General features: G+C 38.4%; 3 protein-coding genes across 5 annotated transcripts; 2 read left to right on the forward strand and 1 right to left on the reverse strand.

The window, feature by feature from the left end:
* Nucleotides 1–8683: 8683 nt before the first annotated feature.
* Nucleotides 8684–10937, forward strand: LOC125193016 (ureide permease 1-like). The gene is made up of 7 exons (XM_048090715.1): nucleotides 8684–9059; nucleotides 9162–9306; nucleotides 9648–9804; nucleotides 9868–9938; nucleotides 10006–10094; nucleotides 10163–10537; nucleotides 10611–10937. Exons 1-7 carry the CDS (start codon nucleotides 8823–8825, stop codon nucleotides 10776–10778), a joined length of 1242 nt encoding a protein of 413 aa, XP_047946672.1. The 5' UTR covers nucleotides 8684–8822; the 3' UTR covers nucleotides 10779–10937.
* A 1584-nt stretch (nucleotides 10938–12521) lies between these two features.
* LOC125194251 (LRR receptor-like serine/threonine-protein kinase RPK2) lies at nucleotides 12522–16300 on the forward strand. The gene has a single exon (XM_048092371.1). The coding sequence runs from the start codon at nucleotides 12738–12740 to the stop codon at nucleotides 16128–16130; it is 3393 nt and encodes a 1130-aa protein (XP_047948328.1). The 5' UTR covers nucleotides 12522–12737; the 3' UTR covers nucleotides 16131–16300.
* Nucleotides 16301–16819: 519 nt separating this feature from the next.
* LOC125196907 (nuclear transport factor 2-like) lies at nucleotides 16820–21201 on the reverse strand. 3 transcript variants are annotated; one of them, XM_048095572.1, is made up of 8 exons: nucleotides 21052–21201; nucleotides 20153–20340; nucleotides 19421–19718; nucleotides 18934–19341; nucleotides 18621–18742; nucleotides 18371–18436; nucleotides 17223–17286; nucleotides 16820–17134 (listed from the first exon to the last, which is right to left on the reverse strand). In XM_048095572.1, exons 2-8 carry the CDS (start codon nucleotides 20336–20338, stop codon nucleotides 16914–16916), a joined length of 1365 nt encoding a protein of 454 aa, XP_047951529.1. In that variant the 5' UTR covers nucleotides 20339–20340; nucleotides 21052–21201; the 3' UTR covers nucleotides 16820–16913. The 3 variants fall into 3 exon arrangements, with proteins under 3 accessions (XP_047951529.1, XP_047951527.1, XP_047951528.1); XM_048095570.1 differs by having other exon boundaries at nucleotides 16820–17137; XM_048095571.1 differs by having other exon boundaries at nucleotides 16820–17137; nucleotides 20153–20364; nucleotides 21052–21195.
* Nucleotides 21202–25555: the final 4354 nt, after the last annotated feature.

A 25555-nucleotide genomic window follows, 5' to 3' on the forward strand; every position in this document is an offset into this window, starting at 1 on the left:
GTAATAATCTATGAGAAATATACATTGTGTTCCATTATATTAGCGTTTTTTATATAAACAAATGAATTTAAATATGATGCAGTATTTAATTGTGTTCGATTATATTAGCGTTTTTTTATATAAACAAATGAATTTAAATATGATGCAGTATTGATTGTGTTCGATTATATAAGCGTTTTTTACATAAACAAATGAATTTAAATATGAAGACCGCATCATGGTGAACTTATTTTGGTAGTTTCTTAAGAGCTTTGGTGTCAATTGTATATATATTAGCATTAATCAGAATCGGCTTTTTAATTGTGTTTGATTATATAAGCGAAACAAATGAATTTAAATATGAAATATGAAGACTGCATCATGGTGAACTTATTTTGGTAGTTTCGTAAGAACTTCGGTGTCAATTGTGTATTCATTAGCATTAATCAGAATCAGCTCTTTGACCTGCAAAAGGATGTGAATCAATATTATTAGTATATTGTATAATTATAAGGCGAATTACAGACTCAATTGCCAAAAGACCAAGAAACTCTAACAGAAAACGGAAAAAAAGAAAAGACCGAAGGCACAAATTTAAAGTCCATATATACTTATGGCGCATTCATTTTTTTGATTTCGATCTAGGTCAATTAAATTTAACTAACATTCGACAACTCACTATGATATCATGATACAAATTCATAAATTTATCCCAAACCATTGGGTGGTTGGAGGATTAGCCCAAGAAATTTATATAATGGTTTTAGTTTTCTTTTGACATCAATCTTAAATAGTTATACGGTAGTTTCAATTGTTAACAGAATATAAGCCCAACAGTTTTCTTACTCGATTACAATTACAATATAATCGTAAGGCCACTCTCAGACCTAACCACCAACCTTATTAAAATCAAGCATCATTCTGCAGAGTACATTTATTGAAAATCCGCATCTAAGCGCCCAACGAGACGAGCAAAACTAGGATCCACCATGACGGGACGTAGGGGTGTAAATTCGGGTACCCGTGGGAACCCAAACCCGAAAATTCGGGTACCCGAACCCGAAATCTCAAAAATATCATATCCAATACCCGACCCGTATGTGAATTCGGGTACCCTAATACCCGATGCGGGTACCCGAACCCAACTAATCGGGTACCCATAAACCCGAAATTATTATATTTGAAATTTATTCTTTTATATAAATTAAATTGTGAGAATATAAATTATTAAAATAACACAATACTTATACTATTTATTGACTATAATTCTACTCCTATATTATACTATAAAATAGACATTAGACAAATAGGCACTACTTAATTTTAAAATAAAAAAAAATTGGTATAAATTAAAATATAAAAGAGATAAATTTTTTAAGACATTAACTGAACATGTAAATAAAATGGAGAAAGCATAACTAATTAACTATATATTTTCAAAAGATAGCAAGTAAGAACATAAATAATGCAACATGAACCGAACACGAATGTAAAAAAGTATTAAAATCGAGATAATAGAACAATGAAATGTCAAAGCAACCAAACATATAATCTAAATTGTCAAAACAACCAAACATAATCCAAATATTAAACTAAGAACTTTATAACCCAAAATATTTATCACAAGTACATAATTAATCGGGTTTAATCGGGTATTAGTCGGGTACTCTAATACGGGTTTCGGGTACCCTAAACCCGAAGAATCCTAACATTAACCACCCAAACCCGTACCCGAACCCATAACTTCGGGTTTCGGGTACCCAAAACCCATTGGGTATTGGGACTGGGGCGGGAATACCCGAAACCCGCGGATTAAATTTTCATGCCTAACGGGACGGGATTGGATCCCCTACTGTTAGGGGTGGCAAATCGTGCGTGTTGGGTCTTTATCGGGTCAACCTGTTAACGACCTGACCCAATAAGGACAAATACATGTTAAGAAAACTCCAAGCCCGAACACGAACCCGACTTGCTACCCTCAAACCCGAACATGACACGAACCTATTAACAACACTAACCACCTTAGGTCAACATGACACGATAACAACACGTACATGACACGACACTATAACAACACAACCTGATAACACGGTAAGAACTTGATAACAATTGTTCTTGATTAACAAAAGTTACAGAACCTTGAATCTGATCAGATTAAAAACCTAAAATTTGATTACACAATTTGATCTGATGAACAACAACATCAACAGATTCATAGCAACAAAATCCAACAAAAAAATATCATTTTTAAAATATTAAAAATTAATATTATTATAATATTATTTCTTAACGGGTAACATGAACCCAACAAGCTTTGACTCAAACCCATTTATTTCGTACGAATTCGTGTTGGATTATCGTGTCATGTCAAAAATTGTCAGCCCTATCTGTTGTGGCTGGATGCACAACACGGGACGGTGTTTCTCACATCATAATATTTTATTCATTAATTATAATTTAAAGTATTTTTTTAATACTCCATTTGTTTCAAGGTGGCTGAAGCATTTTTTTGGACGCGGGGACTAATAAATAGAGGTGTTAAAAATTAAAGAGACCAGAGTAAGATAAGAGAGTGGATAAAATAAAAGAGAATAATAAGTGAAGATAGAATTTTTGTCAAAAAAGAAAATAATTCAACTATATTAGGATTAATAAAAAAGACTATGACTCAAGCGAGTATATGTATTGAAGTACGAGCAAAAATACCCCTAATGTGCATTCAGCCACAAGGGGATCCAAATACTAACGGGACACCCGAGATTATTATGCTATGATCATATGATGTCAATTATTATAATGTGTTTAGATTTGCGTAATTGATTATTCTTTAAATATGGAATATACTTAGTTTCACATCTACCATATTCACACTTTTAATATTTTAAGTTGTCGACTTGTAATAATAAAAAAAAAGTTGTCGACTTAATTTGTATGTGTATTATAATCATTTATCTTAAATAGAGATTTGGCAACCGGCCATGATAGTAGCCGTAAGCAGCTTTATTGTGATCGAAACACATGTTAAATCTCTTATTTTGTTTCAATTCCAAATAGAACACCATAGTCAAATGATCACACAATGTGTCATTTTCAACCATTTGGATGATCAATTGAAGCTTTACAGTTCACAAAATTAATAAATCGAGGATTGAAATCGCTACTTATATATACATGGATATATTTGATTGATATAATACACCTAGATGACTGGGATTCCTATCTAAATCACTTAGAGTAAAAACAAATTAAGAGAAATAAGCAAATCTAGAAAAAAGTTTACTCCGATTTATCGATGAATGTGTGTACATAATTCTAAACGATAAACACTGGCGGCTTTCCATTTTCCTCCCTTATAAGAAAAATAAATTTTCTTTGACTAACAGAAGGCTGAAATATCTTTGTGATGTGATTTGGTCTATGAGAACGACCACAATATTACTTCGTCAAGCACTACAAAAAAATCACTAATTACCAAGGGATTTACTGAGAACACAATATCCGTAGGAATTTACCGATGGATTACCAAGGGATTTGTCGTTAGTAACTTTCCTGACGTCATTTCCAACGTATCTGGGACGGAGTTTGGCATTTTATTTTACCAACGGAAGATTTCCGTGGGTAAAGCTATTATTTTAATAATCATTAATTTAGGAATTAATTTCCGAGGGGAACATCCGTGGGAAAATTAAAATGCTATATTCCATTTTTAATCATTAATTTATGAATTTAATTTCCGAGGGCCATTATCCGTGGGAAATTAAAATGCACTATTCCGTTTTTTACTTTAACCCTAGCTCTTTCTACCGTTTCGACAGTTCTACTTCCTCAGCTCTGTGAAATCAAAAATTGCTCGATTCTCCTCCAATCTGCGAAAATTGATATCTCCAATCTGTGAAAATTGTTCGGTTCTCTATCTCCAATATGTGAAAATTGCTTTGAAGCTTGTGCATTTTAACTGCGAGGAAGGAGAGAGAAGGAGAGAGAGAGCTGTCGTTTTTTCCCACACTGATTCGGTGATTTCTCTCTTCTTTTCTGCGGTTTACTTTAGGAATTCTCCACATTTTTCTGCTTTATTTATGCATTTTTTTCTATCAGTCCAACTCTGTCAATTTTCGTCCCTAAGTGTTGGTGTGCATTTTCTCATTCTCTATATTCAACTCTGTCATTCAACTATAGTTTGATGCATCTGATTTTTAGTTCAGAATTAGTGTTGGTTTTGGGTTAAACTATGAACTACTAGTATACATTGCATTAGAAGGTTGTGGTGTTCACAAACATTTCTCAGTTGACAGTAGAATGCCCTTTTTTCATTGCGTTAGTTTATGAAAAACTCTCAAACTAGTAGAATCCATCAAGGCTATGGAAATTATTTCACATTGATGTGACTATCATCTGCTATATCTCTGCGTTTGATACTTTGATTTGTGGATAGCGGAGAAACTTCTCAGTGGAAAACAAAAGAGCATATTTGTATGACCTTCATGTTCTAGCGATCTCTGTATGTAGCATTGCTTTGGCCGGGACTTAAAAATTGTGGTGTTTGCATTCATTCTTATTGAGAGTTATTACTGCTAAGAGCTTCTTTATATATAAGTTAAACTCATTGTTCAGTTGAGCTTCTTTATACTTCTCATGTGTAACCCTTTTTCTGTCCAAATACATTCGCAAGGCTGCCACTGAGGAGGAAAGGACATCGGTAATGATAAGAAGTTATGGACTAATAGCTGCAAAATGCATTTGTACAGTCTAGTAGATGAAATATGGAATATACATATTTCACGGAAGAAAAACATTTGCCGAAATATATCACGCAGAAATATGGGTTTAATAGACCACCATTCCCGTGTAAACTAAATAAACTTGATAGCCGAGTCGGTCTTTTCTAGTTTCATGCTTTGATAAATAAACTCTTTTTGTACTATTGATTATTTGTTGTTGCTAATCATTAACTTTAATTATGTTGGCAGATATTCTTGCTTTTGCTTGCTTTTATTTGAACTCTTTGATGCAGCGAAGAATGAATGGGGAGAAAATGCTAGTTGTTTGATCAAATATAGATGGTTCATTCTATGATTTCTTTTGGTTTTGGTGTTATTAGTTACATGTCAAAATAAATGGACAGTGACGAACAAATGTAGTACCATTTTATTTTGTGCTCATCTGCTACTTGCTTATGCTCTATAGGCAATGGACCAGGCTTCGGAGCAAGGCTTAATTCTGATAGAAGGATCGGGGCCTACTTATGCAACTTCCACGGTGAGGAACACTATTGCAAAATACTGACTTTTATTACGTTCCAGCGATTGTTAACTAATATTTGAGACGACATTCCATTTCCCTTGAAAGAGAGATTTATGATACTCATACGGAGTACTAGTATAATTCTTGTAGTTAAAGTAACAATCATCAGAATATTTCAGGCTGCTTTTTTATTTCTAGCTGCATTTGTCTTTTGACATGTAACTTATAACACAATTATATATAATAAGGTAGAATAGTCATGCCACTAATCTGCTTCCATTTCTTCTCATCACAACAAAGCAAAGAAATTCCATTTCTTTTATGTGAGAGGATGAGCATACCTTGTGTTTTCATTTATGGGTATTCCTCTCATTAGATCTTGGTTTACCTTTGATTTCCAATCGTTTTCTTCTTCTTTCAATGGTGAGGAATTAACTGACATTGATGATTTTCTGTTGTTCTGGTTTACCTCAAGTTTGCTGATATTGAATCTTATTGATAAACCAAGGATCCGATAAATCCTACTTAATATTTATTTGATCGCTGACTGCTTACCGGATTCCTGTCTGATTTTCTGGATAAGGTATGATTTTTTTATTGCTTATTGGATGAATGAAGGATCCACTGTGTTGTTTACTTCTTTGCAATTTGAGCAGAGTAACCGAGTAACCAAAAGTTTTAGCTAGAAGGACCAATTTTCTGCTTCCTACTGCTCGTGCAAGCTCATTTATTTTTTCTGGAACTTCAATGAAAATATGTCCTATATTTTTCAATATTACATGGCAACATGTGTTTCTACCTGCTAGCATATGTTTACTATTTCCCTTTGGACTTACTGCTTTTTTTACTTATGACTCGTTCCACGCACTACACACTTACGAGGATGGGAGTTACACGTATACAAGTCACAGTGTGTGTGAGAGTGTGAGAGAGTGAGAGAGTGATGGAGGTCTGAATATCTGTTTGCTTGTGGCGAAGGGCTGCTGTTCATGTCAGAATATCCTTGAATGCTAATTTTACACGTATAAATTTGTTATTATTTAGGCGAAAGTGAAAGCTATTGCTGCAACAAATGGTGACAATCCAAATTTGAGCAAGATTTTCATAGATGATGTTCTTGGAGGCAAGCTCGACAAGAAAAATAGGATGATAGGGGCAGGGAACTTTGCAAAACGCCTTATGTGTAACAACTCGACACAAAACCCCTCAGTTGGCTTGGATCCCTCCATTGTGGACCGAATACGAGATGGATTGCAACAAGAAATGATGGCTAAAATGGAGCTAGAATTGCTTAAGGAAAGACGCGAGTGAAAACTGGAGATGGAAGAGATGATGAAGCGGTTTATGTCCAAGCTACCCCAACAATCAAGTCACACTCCTGTTGTTGATGATGATGATGCTACTAGCTAGAATTGATGATGATGATGATGATGATGTTGCTGCTATTAGTTATTAGAATTGATGTCTCACAAACTAACTTCTAAACTTGATACTCTATGCTTCTTTTTGATTCGTACAATATTGGTTATGTTTTGGTGAATTTTATCTATTGTGATTCTTATTTTGTTGGTCATTATTTGTTTGTTATAGATTTTATTATATAGCTAGAAACATGATATTGTGTACAGGCATGATGAAAAGTGAAATGGAGCTGTATAAAATTTCTGCATTATTACCAACGGTCAATTGCCGTTGGTAATTCTCTAAACCATAATCATCAGTTACCAACGGACAACTGCCGTTGGAAATTCCCTCAACCATAACCCAAGATTTACCAAGGGATTTGCCGTTGGGAATTTTTCCAACGGCAAATATTCCTTGGTAAAAAAAATTTGCGACGTGCCTTTTCCTTACGTCTGGTGTCCCTTGGTAATCCCTTAGTATCACATTTTTCAACGGATAATTTGATTTTACCCATGGATTTTACCGTTGGTAATCAACGTGTTTTTTTAAGTGAAGTACCTCGTCATAAAGATTAGGTTACACGAGTTCAATAAGAATTTTATGAATCAATAATTAGTTTGTCATCATATGATGGCAGTGTTGCCATCTGTATATCTAAATCCTAATCAGATACCTTAATTCCAATTTCTATCCCACCTCTCAACCGACTCCACCACATTATCTCACTTTTGGATCTACATGCTTCTTTGTATTTTTCTTATATTTAGACTTTTAGAGCATTAAAATGATTACATTGTTCTTAAAACATACACTATAAAAACATTCATACATAATTATTTCATTTGAATAACGCAATATTCTCAATGGATATAAAAGTGTATGAATGATCGATCCGAAACTTAGAATTATTATTTTCAGGCATTTTAGGTAAAATATTTCGATTTTATATAAGTAGCTTGCAAATAAAATGTGAGAGTAAACTAATAGTACATGAATTGTGTACCATCGGGTTGCGTTAGTGTGCTAACTAATTTACGGTAATAACTAATAACTTTCAATATTGTGTATTAAAAATATCAATACAAAGACATAATTATATCAATACAAAGTGTAAAATTTAAATATCAACACAAAGACATAAGTTTATCAGCACAAGAAGATTGATAAATTTATGTCTCTATGTTGATATTTTTAACAAACAAAGTTGATATTAGTTACTACCTCCGTCCCCCAAAATTTGCTACACTTTGACCCGACACGGATTTTAAGAAATGTAATGGAAAGTGAGTTGAAAAAGTTGGTGGGATGTGGGTCCTACTTTTAAAGTATTATTTTATAATAAAATGTGAGTAGGAATAAGTTAGTGGAATATGAGGTCCACTACCAAAAATGGTAAAAGTGAAATGTATCAAATTTTCTGGGACGGACCGAAATGGTAATATGTATCAAATTTTCAGGGACAGAGGTAGTATTAGTTATTATTGTAACTTAGTTAGTATTTGATCACGCACCGTGTACCCTATATATTAAAATAAGTACATTTGAATTTCTTTAAGTTGAAGATAGTTAAGTACTACTCCTTCCATCCTATTTAATTGGAATATTTTTTATTCAACATGAAATTTTATGATTTGATACAATTTTGTGTTTGAGTTATAAAGAGTAAAACAAGAGGAGAAAAAGGAATTATAATAACTGAATAATGTACATTTTAATAGAGCTTTTAAAATACATACAATATGTATTTGGATAATGTTAAAATTCTAATATCTCGTCCCACAACGGCTTGGTGATGATCCTAGCTTCTCTATATAAGTGTGGATAACCCTCCCTCTTATGAGGCCTTTTAAGGGGTGAGTGGCCCATTTCTAATATGGTATCAGAGCAAGGCCCAAGTCGATGATGGTTTATTTCTTTATCTCTTCCCTTGCCTATCCACGTGATGGAAGTCCGATGTGTCATTCCGGCCCACACGTGAGGGGGCGTGTTAAAATTCTAATATCTTGTCCCACATTTCTAATAGATAACATTGTACTATATTCCAGTTGTTGAATATGTTACGCCTGATGGTAGTGAGAGTGACATTCTAAAACACCAACACTTGACGAAATCTAGAGTTTAATTGTTTGTATGGAAAGTTGTGTTTCCGTGTTCTTGATATATAAGTTTATGTTTGAGATTTGCAGCATAAAATAAAAATGTATTTGGTGGAGAGTAAGAGTGGAGCGATAGGGTGCATGCTTGTTGCGCTGGTGTTTCTCGGGACATGGCCGGCGTTCCTGGCGCAGTTGGAGCGGCGCGGCCGCCTTCCTCAGCATACCTATCTCGATTATTCTATCACCAATTTCTTGACCGCTATCCTCATCGCTTTAACGCTTGGTCAGATTGGCGATACCAAACCTAACATGCCCAATTTCATCACTCAACTTTCTCAGGTACCATCATCAACTCTTTTATTTTGGACTTGGAATCTAGCCAGGACTTCTCTCAGGTAACATACAGTATTTATCAAGTTTGAGTGAATAAATTGTTTTCAGATTGAGAAGAATTGGGGTTGTGTTTTGATTGCCATGTCCGGCGGAGTATTCCTTGGGCTGGGCAACTTGGCGACGCAGTATGCTTGGCCCTTTGTAGGGCTGTCAGTCACGGAGGTCATCACATCAAGCTTAGCAGTTGTCTTAGGTAACTAACTACTACTTCAAACACATTAATTAATTAATGTTTGTATGAAAAATGTGAAAAATAAAAGACTAATAGTAATAGGAAGAGTGGTTCATGAAACTTATATACAATAATTGTACTTCTCTTTTTAATTTTTATAACACAATAGTTTTAGTTCTCTTTTTAATTTTAATAAAGATGCGGGGAATTGTTGTAAGAGAGCAATTAAAACACAATGATAGAAATACTCCATATTTTATTGTAAAAAATTAATTGGTGATAAAAAGGAATGGTATGTAAGACTTATTGTATACCTACGTGAGATATTGTTATATAGTTATTTTTGTTTCATTTGGCAACAGGCACAAGCATGAACTATTTTCTGGATGATAAAATCAACAGAGCAGAAATACTTTTCCCAGGAGTGGGATGTTTCCTGATTGCAGTTTTTTTGGGCTCTGCCGTTCATTCCTCCAACGCTGCTGACAATGCAGCAAAACTCTCTCATATTGATGCACAGTATGATCCTACAACCTCTACTTGCTCTCCCAATTTGCTTCTTATATATGGATTCTGCAATAGGGAATCACTTTATCATCAATTTACCAGGGGTGTTGTCACATCCAATAACCAAGAAACAGATCAACACAAAGGTATATATAGTAGGAGTACTACATATATAATCCTTTTGAATTTCTGCAACTGAACTCACATATACAGACATGGAGCGCGCAAATAGCCAAGAGGGCAAAGCAAGAACCGGCTCAGCGCAACATCTGATCCAGCTTGAGAACAACAGAGCCATCAAGGTTATTAGTCCCTAGACGAAGATGCGTTAAATTTGTAGTTAAGCTTTAAGCATGTTGCATTGCAACAGGTTTTTGGAAAGAGCATCTGGTTAGGGTTGAGCATCACTTTCTTCGCCGGTGTGTGCTACGCTCTCTTCTCCCCGGCATTCAACTTAGCCACAAACGACCAGTGGCACGTGCTGAGCCCGGGCGTCCCAAAGCTAGTCGTCTACGCAGCCTTCTTCTACTTCTCCCTCTCATTCTTCGTCGTTGCAGCACTCATAAACATCATCTTTCTCTACCGCCCCGTCCTAAAGCTGCCAAGATCCTCCATAATGCAGTACCTTAGGGATTGGGACGGGAGATGGCTCGCCTTTTTGGCCGGTCTGCTCTGTGGGTTAGGCAACGGGCTGCAGTTTGTGGGAGGGCAGGCTGCTGGATATGCCGCCGCTGATTGCGTTCAGGTTAGTTAGTTTGTGAAAAAATTGTTTACTTGAGTAAAATGGTGTACTTAGTATGCTAATATAAATGGTGCAGGCTCTGCCACTGGTGAGTACATTTTGGGGGGTGCTGTTGTTTGGAGAGTACTGGAGATCGTCGCGACGGACCTATGTGTTGCTAGTGAGCATGTTGGTTATGTTTGTTGTGGCTATCGGAGTTCTTATTGCCTCGTCCGGGCAGCGAAGGCTTTCGTATACCCAGTGACCTACAACAGAGTTGGTGTGTGTTAGATTAAATGTTTTGTGTGTTGAATTTAGAATTAGTGAAATCAAATATGTTGATTCTTGCATTTTCATTCCCCACACCCAGGGGTTACACTTACATCCTGTAGTTTGGTTCTATGTATATCATGTGCTTGTATTATTTAGGCACAATAAAGAATTCCTTAAAGAATAGGTACATTTTCTAAAATGTTTAGAAATAATAATCATGGTGTTCAATTAAAATAAAATCTCTCTTTAGCCATTCTTTTCAATTTACATTGGAGTGAATAAAATATCATGCACATTCGGACAATAGTAAAGGAAATAATGGAAGCCCATCAAAAATCAATTCTATGACCACTGGGCCTACATTTGGGCCTATTTACTTATTGACCATGTTCTGGCACCCATTCCTCAACCCCACCTCTCTCTCATCTACCACTATATACAAATATAAAAACCCAGAACTCAATAAATAAATTGATTAAACAGCCATGTATCTAATCAATTAAACTCATGGCTGGTATATTCTAGTAACTCTTAGAAAAATAGAGTCCAATATTATTTGTCATGTCATTATTGGATGTCCCATTCGAAGGATATTTATTGCTGTTGCCTGTTGGTTAACAGAATTCAAATATGAAAACTCATCGTTTAATGCCAGTGATTTGCTTAATCATGTATAGTGAATAAAAATGTGGATAAGGAGTATTTATCTCCTGCATACAACTCCGTCCCGCGTTACTTGCAATAGTTTCTCTTTAGGGCGTCCCAAGTTATTTGCACTCTTTCCTTTTTTTAACAAAAGACAAAACATCTAATCACTCTTTTTTTATTCTATCATTTACTTTACTCTCTCTTATCTTTCCTACTTTTTTCATCTCTCCTATTTATTTAATATAATTTCTTAACCTCCGTGCCCAACAGTAAACGTGCGACTAACCCGGGACGGAGGGAGTATATAGATAGTAAAAATATACTAGTTAAGCAGTAAACCAGTTCTAAATGGGTAGATTCGATCATAATATACTGGTAAATGTACTATTTTTTCAATTTGAATTCAAATTGCATTATATGTTATACTATATCATGTTTAAAATAACGTTCGTATCTTCCTTCCTCACCGCTTTCGTTTCATTTATTTTATGAAATACTATCTCCACATAGTTTTATTATGCCCATTAGATCGAATATTTTTTCTTCATCAAAGATTGATTCTCGTATGAATATATGCTACTACAGATATATATCGTCAGTTTTTTTTTTTTTAAGTGGATATAATCATATAGAGAATAAATATCAACATGTTTAATTTTTAGAATGGCATTTAAAATACTGTTTCCAAAGCATGTCAAATTGTTTAGTTCATAATCATATTCAATTCAAAAAACTTGCTTATCCAACTAGATATATCGTAATAAAAAGAAAACTATTAAACCTGATTCTCTATATCCTCAATGTAATCGAGGTTTTAACTAACCAATTACTCCAGATTCTGATAGTTTCGATTTCAACAATGTTAAAATGTGTATACCATCAATAAACATATAAAACAAATTAAAAAAGAGTAAATTAGTGGTGTGGATATAAGAATCACCAATTAGTGCAACGAATTATATTGTCGTCCAGCTTAAGACCAAAATTATGTGGAATTTAAACAATTGGTAAAACCAAAGAAAATAGAAAATAATAATATTTTTTAAAGAGAAAAGGAAATAGGAAGACCAACGCGTTTTCTCAAACCAAGAAACAACTCACTGTTCCTCTTTCTCTCTCTCTTTTCCTGTCACTCTCTCCTCTTTACTCCTCGTAGACTCTGTGTCACGACTTCAATTAAAAATTGCACCAAAAGCAGCCCCAAAATTAGGGCTAGGGTTGAAGGCTTTGACGTGTTTTCAATAGAGAAGGGGAGGGGAAACAAGGAAGGGTCCGGGCCGGGCTTTGACGTTGTTCTTTCATCATGAAATGGCACCATCTCCGCAACCACAAGCCGTTGAAGCTCTTGATTCTGCTCTTCGTTTTCTTCTCAGCTCAAAATGGAGCTGTTTGGGGCTCCGATTTGGATAAATCTGCGCTTTTGGAGCTCAAGGCCTCAATTTCCGACCCCTATAGAGTGCTGAGCAGCTGGGGTTCGGACAACCCGAATCACTGCTCATGGGCCGGGGTTTCGTGCGGGCCGGGTTCGCGGGTCGTGGCGCTCAATATAACCGGCGGAGGTAATTCTTTATCTTGTGCTCGAATTGCTCAGTTTCCGCTCTATGGGTTTGGGATTAGAAGGAATTGTTTGGGTAGGGATCGTAAAATTTTGGGTAAATTGTCGGCTTCTGCTGCTAAGCTTAGCGAACTCAAGATTTTATCACTGCCTTTCAATGAATTGAGTGGTGAAATTCCTGCTGAAATTTGGGGCATGGAAAAGCTTGAAGTGCTTGATCTTGAAGGGAATTTGATCTCGGGCGCTTTGCCCTCTCGATTTAGTGGGTTGAGAAATTTGAAAGTTCTTAATTTGGGATTCAATAAAATTGCTGGAGGGCTGCCAAGTTCTTTGTCAAATTGTATGGGCCTTCAAGTACTGAATTTAGCTGGGAATCAGTTGAATGGATCAATTCCGGGGTTTGTGGGCGGATTTAGGGATTTGAGCGGGCTTCATTTGTCGTTTAATATGCTTGGTGGATCTATTCCAGTTGAGATTGGTGATAATTGTGGGAAGCTCCAGCATTTGGAGCTCTCTGGGAATTTTTTGACTGATGGTATTCCGAGAGAAATTGCAAAATGCAGTGGGCTGAAGACCCTTCTATTGTACTCGAATCTGTTGGAGGAGGTTCTTCCTAGTGAGCTGGGTCAGTTGAGTCAACTTCAAGTCATGGACGTGTCAAGGAACAATTTTGGGGGTCCTATTCCACCTCAGATTGGTAACTGTACAAGTCTTTCAGTTCTTGTATTGGCAAACTCGTGGAATCCTCTACCAAATGTTTCGAGTTTAGGTGGTGGTTATTCGATGGAAAAGCTGGCATTGCCCGCTGATGAGTACAATTTCTATGAGGGTACCCTTCCAAATGAAATTACTCGTCTCTCAAGCTTGAAGATGGTGTGGGTGCCTAGAGCAATGTTGGATGGGGACCTTCCTGATAGTTGGGGTTCCTGCAGTAACTTGGAGATGCTGAATTTGGCTGAAAACTATTACTCGGGGAAAATGCCTGTCAGCTTCAGCAACTGCAAGAAGCTGCAGTTTCTTGATTTGAGCTCCAACCGGCTTGGTGGGGAGATCAGCGACAAAGTTCCTGTACCTTGTATGGAAGTGTTCGATATCAGTGGGAATCATTTTTCGGGTTCAATACCCAGATTCAGTTACGAATCATGTGCTCCTGTAAAGTCCTTGTATGGAGATTCTACCGGAACTTATGATCCTGCTTATGCATACCTGTCGTATTTCAGATATAGAGCTCAGCTCGAATCCTCGTTACCACTTTCTGGAGATGTAGATAGTTTATTGGTATTGCATAACTTTGGTTCGAACAATCTCAGTGGGCCCCTGCCACCGATGCCTATTGCACCTGAAAGAGTAGGAAAGCAAACTGTTTATGCCTTTCTTGCAGGAAGCAACAAGCTCTCAGGGGCTTTTCCCGGAGCGTTGTTGGATAAGTGTGATCAATTTAGAGGTGTCATAGTGAACGTAAGTGACAATGGGTTATCGGGCCGAGTCCCAACTGAGATGGCCACAGTGTGCAAGTCCATGGTACTGCTAGATGCTTCCAAGAATCAGTTTTCTGGAACTCTACCTCCCAGCATCGGCAACTTGAGTTCACTTGTTCTTCTTAATTTAAGCTGGAATCCTTTGCAAGGTTCGATTCCGAGCAGCCTTGGCCAGCTAAAGGATATCAAAACTCTCTCTTTGGCTGGAAATAATCTGGATGGTTCAATCCCTGCAAGTTTGGGGCAGCTATACTCTCTTGAGGTTCTTGAGTTGTCATCAAACTCTCTATCCGGTGAAATTCCAAAAGGTCTTGCAGATTTGAAAAACTTGACGGTTCTCCTCCTGAACAACAATAAACTATCGGGGCAGCTCCCTTCCGAACTGGGAAATGTATCCTCTATCTCAGCGTTTAATGTGTCATTCAATAATCTGTCTGGGCCACTTCCTCTCAACAGTAATATGAATCAGTGCAACAGCTTTCTTGGGAATCCTTTTTTGCACTGCCCTCTGTCCTCATTGTCGTCATCAGCTGCAGAGCAACAAGGAACAGTGGGAAACTCGCCAGACACAGCTTCTTCGCCACCATCAACTTCAAGGCAACAAGGAGGCAACGGCAGCCTAAACTCAGTTGAAATTGCTTCTATCACATCAGCAGCAGCAGTGTTTTCAGTTTTCCTTGCCCTTGTCGTGCTTTTCTTTTACACCAGGAAATGGAAACCGAGGTCCAGAGTCAGTGGAACTGCCAGAAAGGAAGTGATAGTCTTCAACGACATTGGAGTCCCACTGACCTTTGAGAACGTGGTGCGTGCCACGAGCAGCTTCAATGCGAGCAACTGCATAGGCAATGGAGGTTTTGGGGCGACATACAAGGCAGAAATCGCACCCGGTCACTTGGTGGCCATCAAACGCCTTGCAGTTGGCCGCTTCCAAGGAGTTCAGCAATTCGATGCAGAGATCAAGACTCTGGGCAGGCTCCGACATCCGAACCTTGTGACCCTGATCGGATACCACGCCAGTGAAACAGAGATGTTTCTGATATATAACTATCTACCGGGAGGCAATCTGGAGAAGTTCATACAGGAGAGATCCACAAGAGCTGTTGATTGGAGGATACTGCACAAGATTGCTCTGGACATCGCTCGGGCACTGGCCTACCTGCACGATCAGTGTGTGCCACGCGTTCTCCATCGCGATGTCAAGCCTAGCAACATACTGTTGGACGACGAGTACAATGCTTATCTCTCGGATTTTGGACTGGCCAGGCTTCTCGGGACTTCGGAGACTCACGCCACCACTGGCGTGGCTGGAACATTTGGGTACGTGGCCCCAGAATATGCCATGACCTGCCGTGTATCAGACAAGGCGGATGTTTACAGCTACGGGGTTGTGCTGCTGGAGCTGATCTCGGACAAGAAAGCACTAGATCCCTCGTTTTCTTCCTATGGGAACGGATTCAACATTGTGGCTTGGGGGTGTATGCTACTGAGGCAGGGGAGGGCGAAGGAGTTCTTCACAGCCGGATTGTGGGATGCGGGCCCACATGACGATCTGGTGGAAGTGTTGCACTTGGCAGTGGTGTGCACGGTGGAGTCGCTATCAACGAGGCCAACCATGAAGCAGGTGGTACGGCGGTTGAAACAGCTGCAGCCGCCGTCTTGTTAGGAAGGTGGTTTAGGGATGTAATCTGTAGCTACTTGTAATTGTAAATGAGAAGTATAGCTTCCTTGCCCCATTTTTCCCCTGCTGTCCTAGTTTAGGGTTAGAAGAATTCGTTTCCAATTTCCAAATATGAATATGCTGTTCAAATAATATCAATGCACAAGCTTCCTACATCACGATTCTTACAATTCTAACTAGTACCACATATAAATATTCGTACAATTCAACTTTATAATGTCCCGTCGTTATAGCATTTTTAACGAAATTGTCCCAACTTATGGTAATACTAGTACTGATTAATTTATTGTAGTAGTAGTTAAGTATTGACGATATATTAATCGAATTATTAATTGTAGACACACTCATATAGATTTGTGTTAAAATGACAATCCCTCTTAAAGTGACATCATGACATCATTTATACATCAATATTATAAACGCTACACAACAATATTACAAACACTACACAACAATCTATAGATTGTTGTATAGTGTGTCGGATATTGCTGGACAAGAAAAATTGCTGAATAAAGACCAACAAATTGTTGGCCGTCTTTTTCAGATTTTTTTATTTTATTTTTTTGCCACGTGGCAGCTTATTATTCATCCACGTGTACAAATGATTGGCTAGGAAGGGTGGTATGGTGTTATTTTAAGGGATGGTGGCACCCTAACATGCCCCCACACTCATATCAAACAAATCAAGAAGATAATTGATTTATGATTAAATCTGAGTCAAAAGGACTAGTAACATCTGATATTTCAGGCATATATCTCACATTCAATCTACGCTGAAGCTACATTCTGAATTGGACTGAGGCGACGGCTGCCTTGTCCTCTTCCCTGTTGGTGATAACTTTCTCCACTCCGCCCACTGCTGAAATTTCCTCGACCCCTGATGCTATCACTCCTCACATAGGTCCGACCACCACTGAAGTTGCCACGGCCCTTGAAATTTTCATTACGAAACCCTCCCCTGGACGAACTAAAACGGCCCCTCGCGCTGCCTACTACAGGAAATATGTCAATCTCAGTTTATTAAGTATCACATGCATAGAACTAGAAGAATATATAAAGTTAATGGTTCTGGCTCACCTCGAGTCGTAGTTCTCTTTATCTCCACAGTAGCTTGATGGTCCCCAATAGTTATAGGAGAAGCCTGAAATGTGAATAGTTAACATTATAACATGGACTATAAAGATCATCTACAAGTTCTTATTATGAATTACCAGAACAAAAAAACACACTATAACTAATAGTATATGATAGGCCACTGATTGGAGAGCTAAGCAAAATATGAGCATCAAATACAGAGAAGTTAAGCTAACTCTTCTTCAGAAAATTTCCAAATCATAAACAAGTGTGCATTTGAAGCATTCAGAGGAAAGAATAATAGAATGCAAACACTTCAGCCTCTCCCATTCTTAGAAGGATCGCCAATTGTTAACAGCATGGACAAAATCATCAGATCAATTGAGTGTAATGATCGGAGAATATGCAAAATTGTTGCATAGAATGCACGTATAAGGTGAAATAAAAAACAAAAGTAGACAAAATTGTACATCAACAAGAAAAGCACTGTGATGCAGTATTTTAATTTAATGTTGCAACAACCCCCATCCATTGTACTCATTTCTAGGAGGAAAAAACATCACATTGTTTTCAATTCATGAGTGTGCTGTGTGCTGCAACTCCTGATTAAATGAGAATTAAAATCATTCTAGCATAGATTTTTTAAATTGGCAATCTTTGAAAATCACTAATCAATTATTTCACCAAATAACTAGGATCTCACTTCATGCAGAGTTAGTAAGTTCCATCTATAGGGTTTTGAAATGAGATACGATAAGATGGAGATGTTCTATAGTCCCGATATCTGCTCCAATGCTTAAAGCTAAACGCAGAACAAGCAACGATGAAAAGGGAAAAAGTTCAGAAGCTAAAAATCACGGCAATAAGATAAAGAGTTGATGTAAAGATGATTGATATAGACAGCTTCTTTGCCAGGTCAGAATTGCATGATTCTCATTGAATAAGATGGCTCAAACCCTCAAATCATGACGCCGTGAGATAGAAAGGCATAACTGCATTAGTAAGAAAAGGATAGCAGAAAGAGTCTAACGATGCCTTTGTGGTCCAGAACAAAATTAAATGTCAACATAAGAGCTCCAAGGAGGCTGGTTTTTGAAGAGCAAAAGCTTTCTTGAGGACTGTTGACAATAACTAGAATTGTAGAGACAGACCTTGATTGCACTTTGCATGGAGCTGAATTCTTGAAACTCAACAAAGCCAAAACAGAATCCTTGTAGCTGCAAAGATAGGAGTAAGATATTATACAAACTGTCCAAAAATAGATGTAAAATGGATTCCAGGGGTAAGAAACACCCTGTGGCATGTATGCCAGATAGGTAATAACATACTAACATACTACATACTAACATCAGTATTAGCTCAAGAAAAGAATAATGCAGTAAAACCTGCATTATGGCTAACCTCTTTACTGCGGACTTGGACCCCATTCTGCTTGATAGGTCCAAATTTTGCAAATTCGGTTTCAAGTTGAGCAACAGTCACATATAGAGGCAAATTCCGGATGTATATGGAATGACCTTCAACTGTAAGAAACAAACGTAAAAAATCAATGGATTCATCAAATAAGGGCACAAGTAAGAATTGACAGCTATTGAACTGTTGGCTACACATCATGGAGGTCTTTGCTTCCATCAAGTTTTCCTAATCCCGATTTCTCATTTTATATGCTCTTGCATTTGAATGTTGCAAAAGAGCTCCAAAAAGGATAAAATACCTTCATCCCGGGCATCATCAATTTCTGGGGCATTAACAGTTGCATGGTTCTCTGATGCTTCAGAAACTGAAGCCTCCGCAGCAGGAATAATAGATTGCTGCTCAGTCTTTGTAGAAGCTACTCTTGCTTTAGTAGGAACATAAACTTTGGCAGGTCCCTTTGTTTTTGAACTAACTATTGAAGCATATGACTTTTTTGGAGCGTCCTCGTGGAATGCAGAAATAATTGGTTCTTCTGCTAATGCATGATTCTCATTTGAACAAGATTCAGCTTCCACCACAATGTCTCTAGGGTGGCTAGATACTCTCTCTTCAATCACTAGGTCATTAACTTTCTCCTTAACAGTCTTAGTTCCCTCAGTGTAAGTTATATTTTCTTCTTTGGGGAGATCAACCACCTGCACAGGCTCTGAAAACAAATTGGCAAAGATAAGAAAGTCATCCTGAAAAGTCATCTTTGCTCAGATTTTAGAATGAGAAGTGAAAACCTGGATGTTGTGTCAAAGAACTTGATGGGATGTCATCAGCTACAGTAGCCACATCTGAGACAGCATCTGATTTACTCTCATCCACGTATCTGAAAACATCATTAAAAACATAGTATCCCTTGTCTTGAGGAGCAAGGAAAAATGTTTGCGTGAATTTCCTTCTCATGTTGTCCTTTCCAGTCAAGCACCCAGTCACAAGGACTATGACACCCTCCTTAAAAGAACTCTGAGCATCAGCAGTTTTTATCTCTGGCTTGTTGTTCTTGTAGTCTAAGTTACATATCTCGTCATTTATGCACTGGTAAAAAATGAGACTGGCATTAACACCATACTCTTCAGTAAACCTCCCATGCTGATCAGAAGCTAAACTTAAAAAACAGTATAACTAAATTAGGTTATCTAGAACTAAACTTATTGATCAAAAGAAGGGCCTTGAGTCATAGGTCATAGCAATTCAGGTAGGTGAAAACAGAGGATGTGAAGGCTAGCCTAATTGATTCCACGTTTCAGTTATCTGATCTCCACTCAATTTTTACAAGAATGTAAGAATCTTTTTCTCTTATATGATGCATGGAAAAACCTGAAATCGATCTCATATAGTATAGGATATTATATGGACACAGCAAGAATTAGTGGAACAGCTGTGCTGTATTCAAAAGAGAGAGGAGTAAGGGGACTTAACTCAGATATCTGAGATATGTAGCAAGTAATGAAAATGAAAGCTTGACTCACTTTCATGGTTGTCACAGTTTTCATGTCACCATTAAGATCCGGTCGACTCAACATACTTGCATCTTGGTAAAACCGATAAACCAGCTCAGGAGAACGGTGGAGAATATGGTAATACTGCTCAACAAAGGCATCTCCAATCATTTGAGCACTCGGAGCTCGCGGAGAACTCTCAGTTTGCGTTGTCATTCCTGAGGAGGGCTCAAAAAAGAAAACTAAGGAAAAAACATCACTTGGAAATGTTCCATTCAAGATTACCATGAAAAAATAAGTAGAGAAGAGTCCTATAAATTTAACTTTCTACAAGTGTTTACTGAACCAGAAAGTGAATGGAATAAATATCGGCAATAACTAAAACCCAACCAAACTCCAAACCGAACAATAAAGCACATATCCACAAACAAAAATTCGTAATTAATTACTGGCGGAATACCACATGCTAGTGCAACAACAAAAAATCAACATCAAAATAGATAGCATGTAAAAGTGCAAAAAATAATCAATAAAAATAAAAAAGAATCGAACAAAAATCATATTTCCATCACTTAATTTTCTGTCATACCGTAAACCCTAATAATAGTTTCACCATAAATGTGCGACTACATATCTCAGCTTCACATAAATCTCATAGTAGAAGATAAAAAAGTAACCAAAAATGGACAGCTTTACTGATTCAACCAGCAGATCTAACCGTGAAAAAAATCAAAAGCAAACCTTAGGAAGCAACAGTAACAGCGAATGGAGAGCTCATTAGGAAAATCTAACAATTAAACAAGCACAGTTTCTGATCAATCAAAAAAAAGCGAGCAATAAGTTGGCATTTTTCCACTGATCAGGTTGCAAAGCAAAATCATGAAATGAGGTCGCATGATCTGAATTCGTTGGATAAAATCGACTATTACCTGATTGAAGGAACTCGATTTAGGAGCAGATGGTGACAGACACGAATGCGGAGAAAATGAGTATGAAGTGAAGGAGATGAGAAGCGAATTTTGGTTGGCGAACGAGGCACACAAGACCATATAGAGTGGAAGGAGATTCAAAGTAGCAGTCAACCAAGATTAGTCTAATTTATTTGAAATATTATCATACTCCTCCCTCTAATTAAAATAATTTTAAATTTTCATTATAAATAGGTAATCAATATTCACTCTGTTAGTAACATATTTTCCAGCTTTATTACTTTTATCCATCCGTAAAAAGTTATCAACGTTATATTATAAAATTAATATATAAATATGGAACCCCCCTTCCAGTAACTTTTAAAAAAAATTTCTATACATTCTTAAACCTATACCGAATCAAATTTGAACAATATTTCATGTACGGAGGAAGTATAGTACTGTGTTGTATTAACTGAACATCACCTAGGTCTATTCTCTAATGAGTTGTTGTATAACTTGTATCCCATCTCATATAAGACTCGTTTGATAAAAAAGATGAGATATGAGAAGATATATAAAATAAGATAAAAAATATGGGTTTCATGACAAGTTATGCAAAGATGTGGTTTTTTTTCGTTGTTGTTTAATAGAACAGAAATAATCTAAATTTGTATAGCATATTAAATAATATGGCTTAGAGCATCTACAATGGATGCCCTAGTGGAAGCCCTAGTGAGAGCCCTAGTGGTTGCCACGTCAGCTTGCCCTATCTTTCTGCAATGGTGGAGCCCTAGTGCATGCCCTATCTCTTATCCATTTTTCATTTCAATTTTAAATCATTGTTTTTTAATTTTGTTTTTAATTACTATAAAATATCAAAATATATTATTTTAAACACCACAAATGCAAAAAAAAAAAAAAAAAAAAAAAAAAAAAAAAAAAAAAAAAAAAAAACTACATTACTTAATAGAAAATTGGAACTACATCATACTTAGATAAAAAAAAACTACATTAAAACTAAAATACTAAAAAAAGAAAAAACCAAACTAGTCATCTAAATTCAACCTCTGCGCCAAATTCTTGATCATATTCTTAGTCCTCTGTCGGGCTTCCGGATCGGTTTCTTCACGAAGGCTGTTTTGGGCGTCAAGTATAAACCTATACTTAACCACCTCGCGATAACCTCCAAACTCCTCGATCGCCCTGTCCATGAGCTGAACAGATGGAGGAGGCGCAGCCTGCGGGGGGGCCGCTGATCCAGACGCGCCCGGCTTCGCCTTCCCTTTGGCCTGGGCTTTGGCAGCCTTGGTACCAATGGGACGTCTAAAAGTAGACGTAGGCATGCCGGAACTCCCTTCCGGCTCAGCGTTCAGATCCAGAGGAGATGGGCCGCTGCTCGTGTAATCGCCAGCGGCGGTGTTCTTCGTCCGCTTCGGAGCCGAGGATCCAACCCGTATCCCTCCGTTGAACTTCCCCTTGTCCTTCAAGATCAGCCAAACATTGTACAGCTTGAACTGCCCGAACTGCCGTTGGTACTCGGACAACGACTTGTTGAGGACATCCTCCATGCTCTTACCGCTAGCTCTTCCGTCCCTGTTCCTGTTGTAGATATAGCAGAAGTTGTTGATGTGGACTGATAAGGCTAATTTCATGCATCGGTTATATGTGAAAAGCACTATATTTTTCTGGGTCTAACACGGTTTCTAAGCCAGGTGTTTGACAGAATCACTAGATCTAGGAGATGCTGGAGGGAACGGACTAGCGAAAGAATGAAGGAGAAGTGAGCAGAATTTAAGGAAAAGAAGGCTAGAAGAAGGGAGTCAATAGCTGAGGGCAACAAAGTCTATCTATACCTCGCTGGGCCCCACTTCAACGCCCATAAATAGAGGAGCATGCAACACACAAAAAAAAGAAGAACTTTTTCACTCTTAGCTCACACACACACACACTTGGAAATGGGAGTTCTGGGGTAGTTTAGGTTTCAAGGGGTCAAATCTTCAGAGAAATTCCGTCGTAACACCGTCCACGTGAGGGCGAAGACACAATCTATTTACTTTCGGTTCTTTTGCACTCTATTTCGTTCGAACTTCACTTTTGGAAGTCGATTTGGTTGTTGATATTACTAATTATCCATGCATTTCTTAGTTTTCGTTATATTTGTGTTATTTCGTGTTGATCTACGTTGATCCTGCTGTTAAGAGTTTTTATTTCGGCGAGTTGCATGTTGATCTCTGTTTTTGTCACTTTGGTGCTCGATCTGGGAATTTGGCTGTAGATCTGCGGTGTTGTTGTTGATCGGAGGTTGTTGGTTGAATCTGAAGTTATGGAATGTTTTTTTTTTGCTGGAGTTTGTGTCGGATGCTTGGATCCGGAGTGGATTTAGCATCCGAAGGTTGGATTTGAACAGGGGAAGTCGAGTTATGCATGGATTTTGAGTTTTCTGTTTACTTTCTGTTTTACTTCGTCTAGCATCCGTAGATCTGTTTAGTTCTTAATTGTTCTTTATTTAATCGTTAAAATCCAGTCTGCTCTGTTTCCGATTATGCTCATACCTGTTTCTTCTGAGTTTTTATGCAAATTGGTTGAAGAAGATGATGTCGTTGTTAGTTAGTACCTTAGTTAGTTGTTTTTCTAGCTTTTCGTCCGTACTCTGCTTTTTCAGTTATGGTCCCCACCGTCGGTTTATTTCCCAGATCTAGGTAATTTAGAATAGTCTCTCAGATCTAGTGATTGTTTCGGTTCTAGTTTACGTGCATGCTTTTGTTGTTTCGCCTAGATCTAGCTGTTAGCGTAGCAGTTTAAAATTCCAAGTTTAGTTTGATTTCTTCAACCCAAAAAAAATGCGTGGCAGCAGCCAACCCAAAAACAATTCCCAAATCCTTGAGCATGATTATTACGCATCCATCTCTGTGGGATCGATCCCTACTTCCCTGTGCTAGTTTTAGTATAAGTGGTTGAGGGTTTTTGAAGAAGTGCTCTGTGTGTCCGACGATCAGGATTTTCCAACGACCAGTGAGTTCCTAGACCGTGTGATCTAGCGGATTTGCTGGACCTAGGAAACCTGTTATTTCTTTCTGTGCACACAGTGACCCACACTACGTATCTTCAAATGGCGCCGTTGCCGGGGAAGTATGGCGTATATTGTTATTGCGTTTAAAGATTTGGTGTAAATGATTTAATTTTTGTTATTTTTGTTCTCCTTGACAATTTATGAACGCAGGCTTCCATTCAGGAAGTTGGGCTAGTTCATCTGGGTCAGGGAGCGGTCAATACAAGTGGCGAGTCAAGGAGTCTACGCCTACCATCACCACCAGATCAGGTTTAAGGACGAAGGACTCATTTCCGTTCGAATCAAAAAGTGAGAAGGAGTGGAACTCATCAGGAGAAGAGGACCCGAAGTCGTCCACCGAAACAGAGCAATCCGAGACTGAGGAAGAGGAGGACGTGAATATGGCACACATAGTGGACCCCGATCCGGAGATAGGTTCGCTCACCGCGCATCTAGACGGCGAGCCGGCCCATGCCATAGTCTCAAACCCGCGCCGGAGGTCTATTGATATCAAGACAAATGTGCTCGGAGTTTTTCCCACATTCTCTGGACGAAGGAACGAATGTCCGATCCCAACACTTGCGCAGCTGAACCTTGAACGCCCACTTCGGTTTCACCTCGTTGTAGTGTTCCTCAATGCGATCCCACATCCTGGCCGAAGTCTGGTTGTTGGAGGCTATCGAATCCTCCGATACATCGACCAAACACTGAGCCACCTTCAGGTACTCATCCAACTCGTAGTCAGTACGCCCTGTTGCGTACTCCTCGTTCGGCTCGTCGTGTGGGAGTGGGACTGGGACCGATGGCGCCTTTTCTTTCCGCGCCATCTTCTTCCTCCCTTTCTTCGGCGGCGGCCGCACAGGGGCAGGAGGTTGCCCACAACTAGGCTCCATATCCTCAACCCGATACTCCTCGGTGCCGAAGAACGGATCGAACTCAGAGTCGGAGACGAAAGTGGATCCTACAGATCCGGGCGTCTCAACCCGGTAGTCTTCGTGGCCGGGCCACCGGGCGCCGCTGCCACCGCCGCCTCCTCCAAACATCGGCATATCGTCGTCGACATTATTCGGGCTTGGGCATTAACTCAGATCCATTGTTGAAAGTGTGGATATTGAGAGAATATAGAAGAGAAAGTGAAAGGTTTGGTGTGTGAAAAGTGACGAAAATGGAGTATTTATAGTGGTTTAAATTAGGGTTAAATAATTTATAAAAAAAAAAAAAAATCGGGCTCAGGCTCGGGCGAGCCTCTGCAATGGGTGCCCAATCTCACGCCCGATCGATCGGGCGGGCGATTGGTCGTGACCGAGGCCTGCAATGGATGCCCGACCACGCCGGAGCCCGATCTCGGCCGATCGGACGCGCGATCGGGCATCCATTGTGGATGCTCTTAACTTGATAAATTGGTGGGTTACATAAACATGGTTAAAGTTATAATTTTGGTAAGATTGGAAAGAACCCTTATCTTATATTGGG

Source organism: Salvia hispanica, chromosome 6 (assembly GCF_023119035.1).
Source record: "Salvia hispanica cultivar TCC Black 2014 chromosome 6, UniMelb_Shisp_WGS_1.0, whole genome shotgun sequence".
NCBI lineage: Eukaryota > Viridiplantae > Streptophyta > Magnoliopsida > Lamiales > Lamiaceae > Salvia > Salvia hispanica.

Bases quoted from the DNA above. Each gene is read 5' to 3' on its own strand.
- LOC125194251 (XM_048092371.1), top strand. From the start codon at position 12,738: ATGAAATGGCACCATCTCCGCAACCACAAGCCGTTGAAGCTCTTGATT.
- LOC125196907 (XM_048095570.1), bottom strand. From the start codon at position 20,338: ATGACAACGCAAACTGAGAGTTCTCCGCGAGCTCCGAGTGCTCAAATG. The intron at 19,342-19,420 runs GTTTTCACTTCT...ATTTGTTTTCAG, and splicing joins TTCTTTGACACAACATCCAG to AGCCTGTGCAGGTGGTTGAT. The intron at 17,138-17,222 runs GTGAGCCAGAAC...TATTTCCTGTAG, and splicing joins AAAGAGAACTACGACTCGAG to TAGGCAGCGCGAGGGGCCGT.
- LOC125193016 (XM_048090715.1), top strand. From the start codon at position 8,823: ATGTATTTGGTGGAGAGTAAGAGTGGAGCGATAGGGTGCATGCTTGTT. The intron at 9,060-9,161 runs GTACCATCATCA...AATTGTTTTCAG, and splicing joins TCATCACTCAACTTTCTCAG to ATTGAGAAGAATTGGGGTTG. The intron at 9,307-9,647 runs GTAACTAACTAC...ATTTGGCAACAG, and splicing joins AAGCTTAGCAGTTGTCTTAG to GCACAAGCATGAACTATTTT.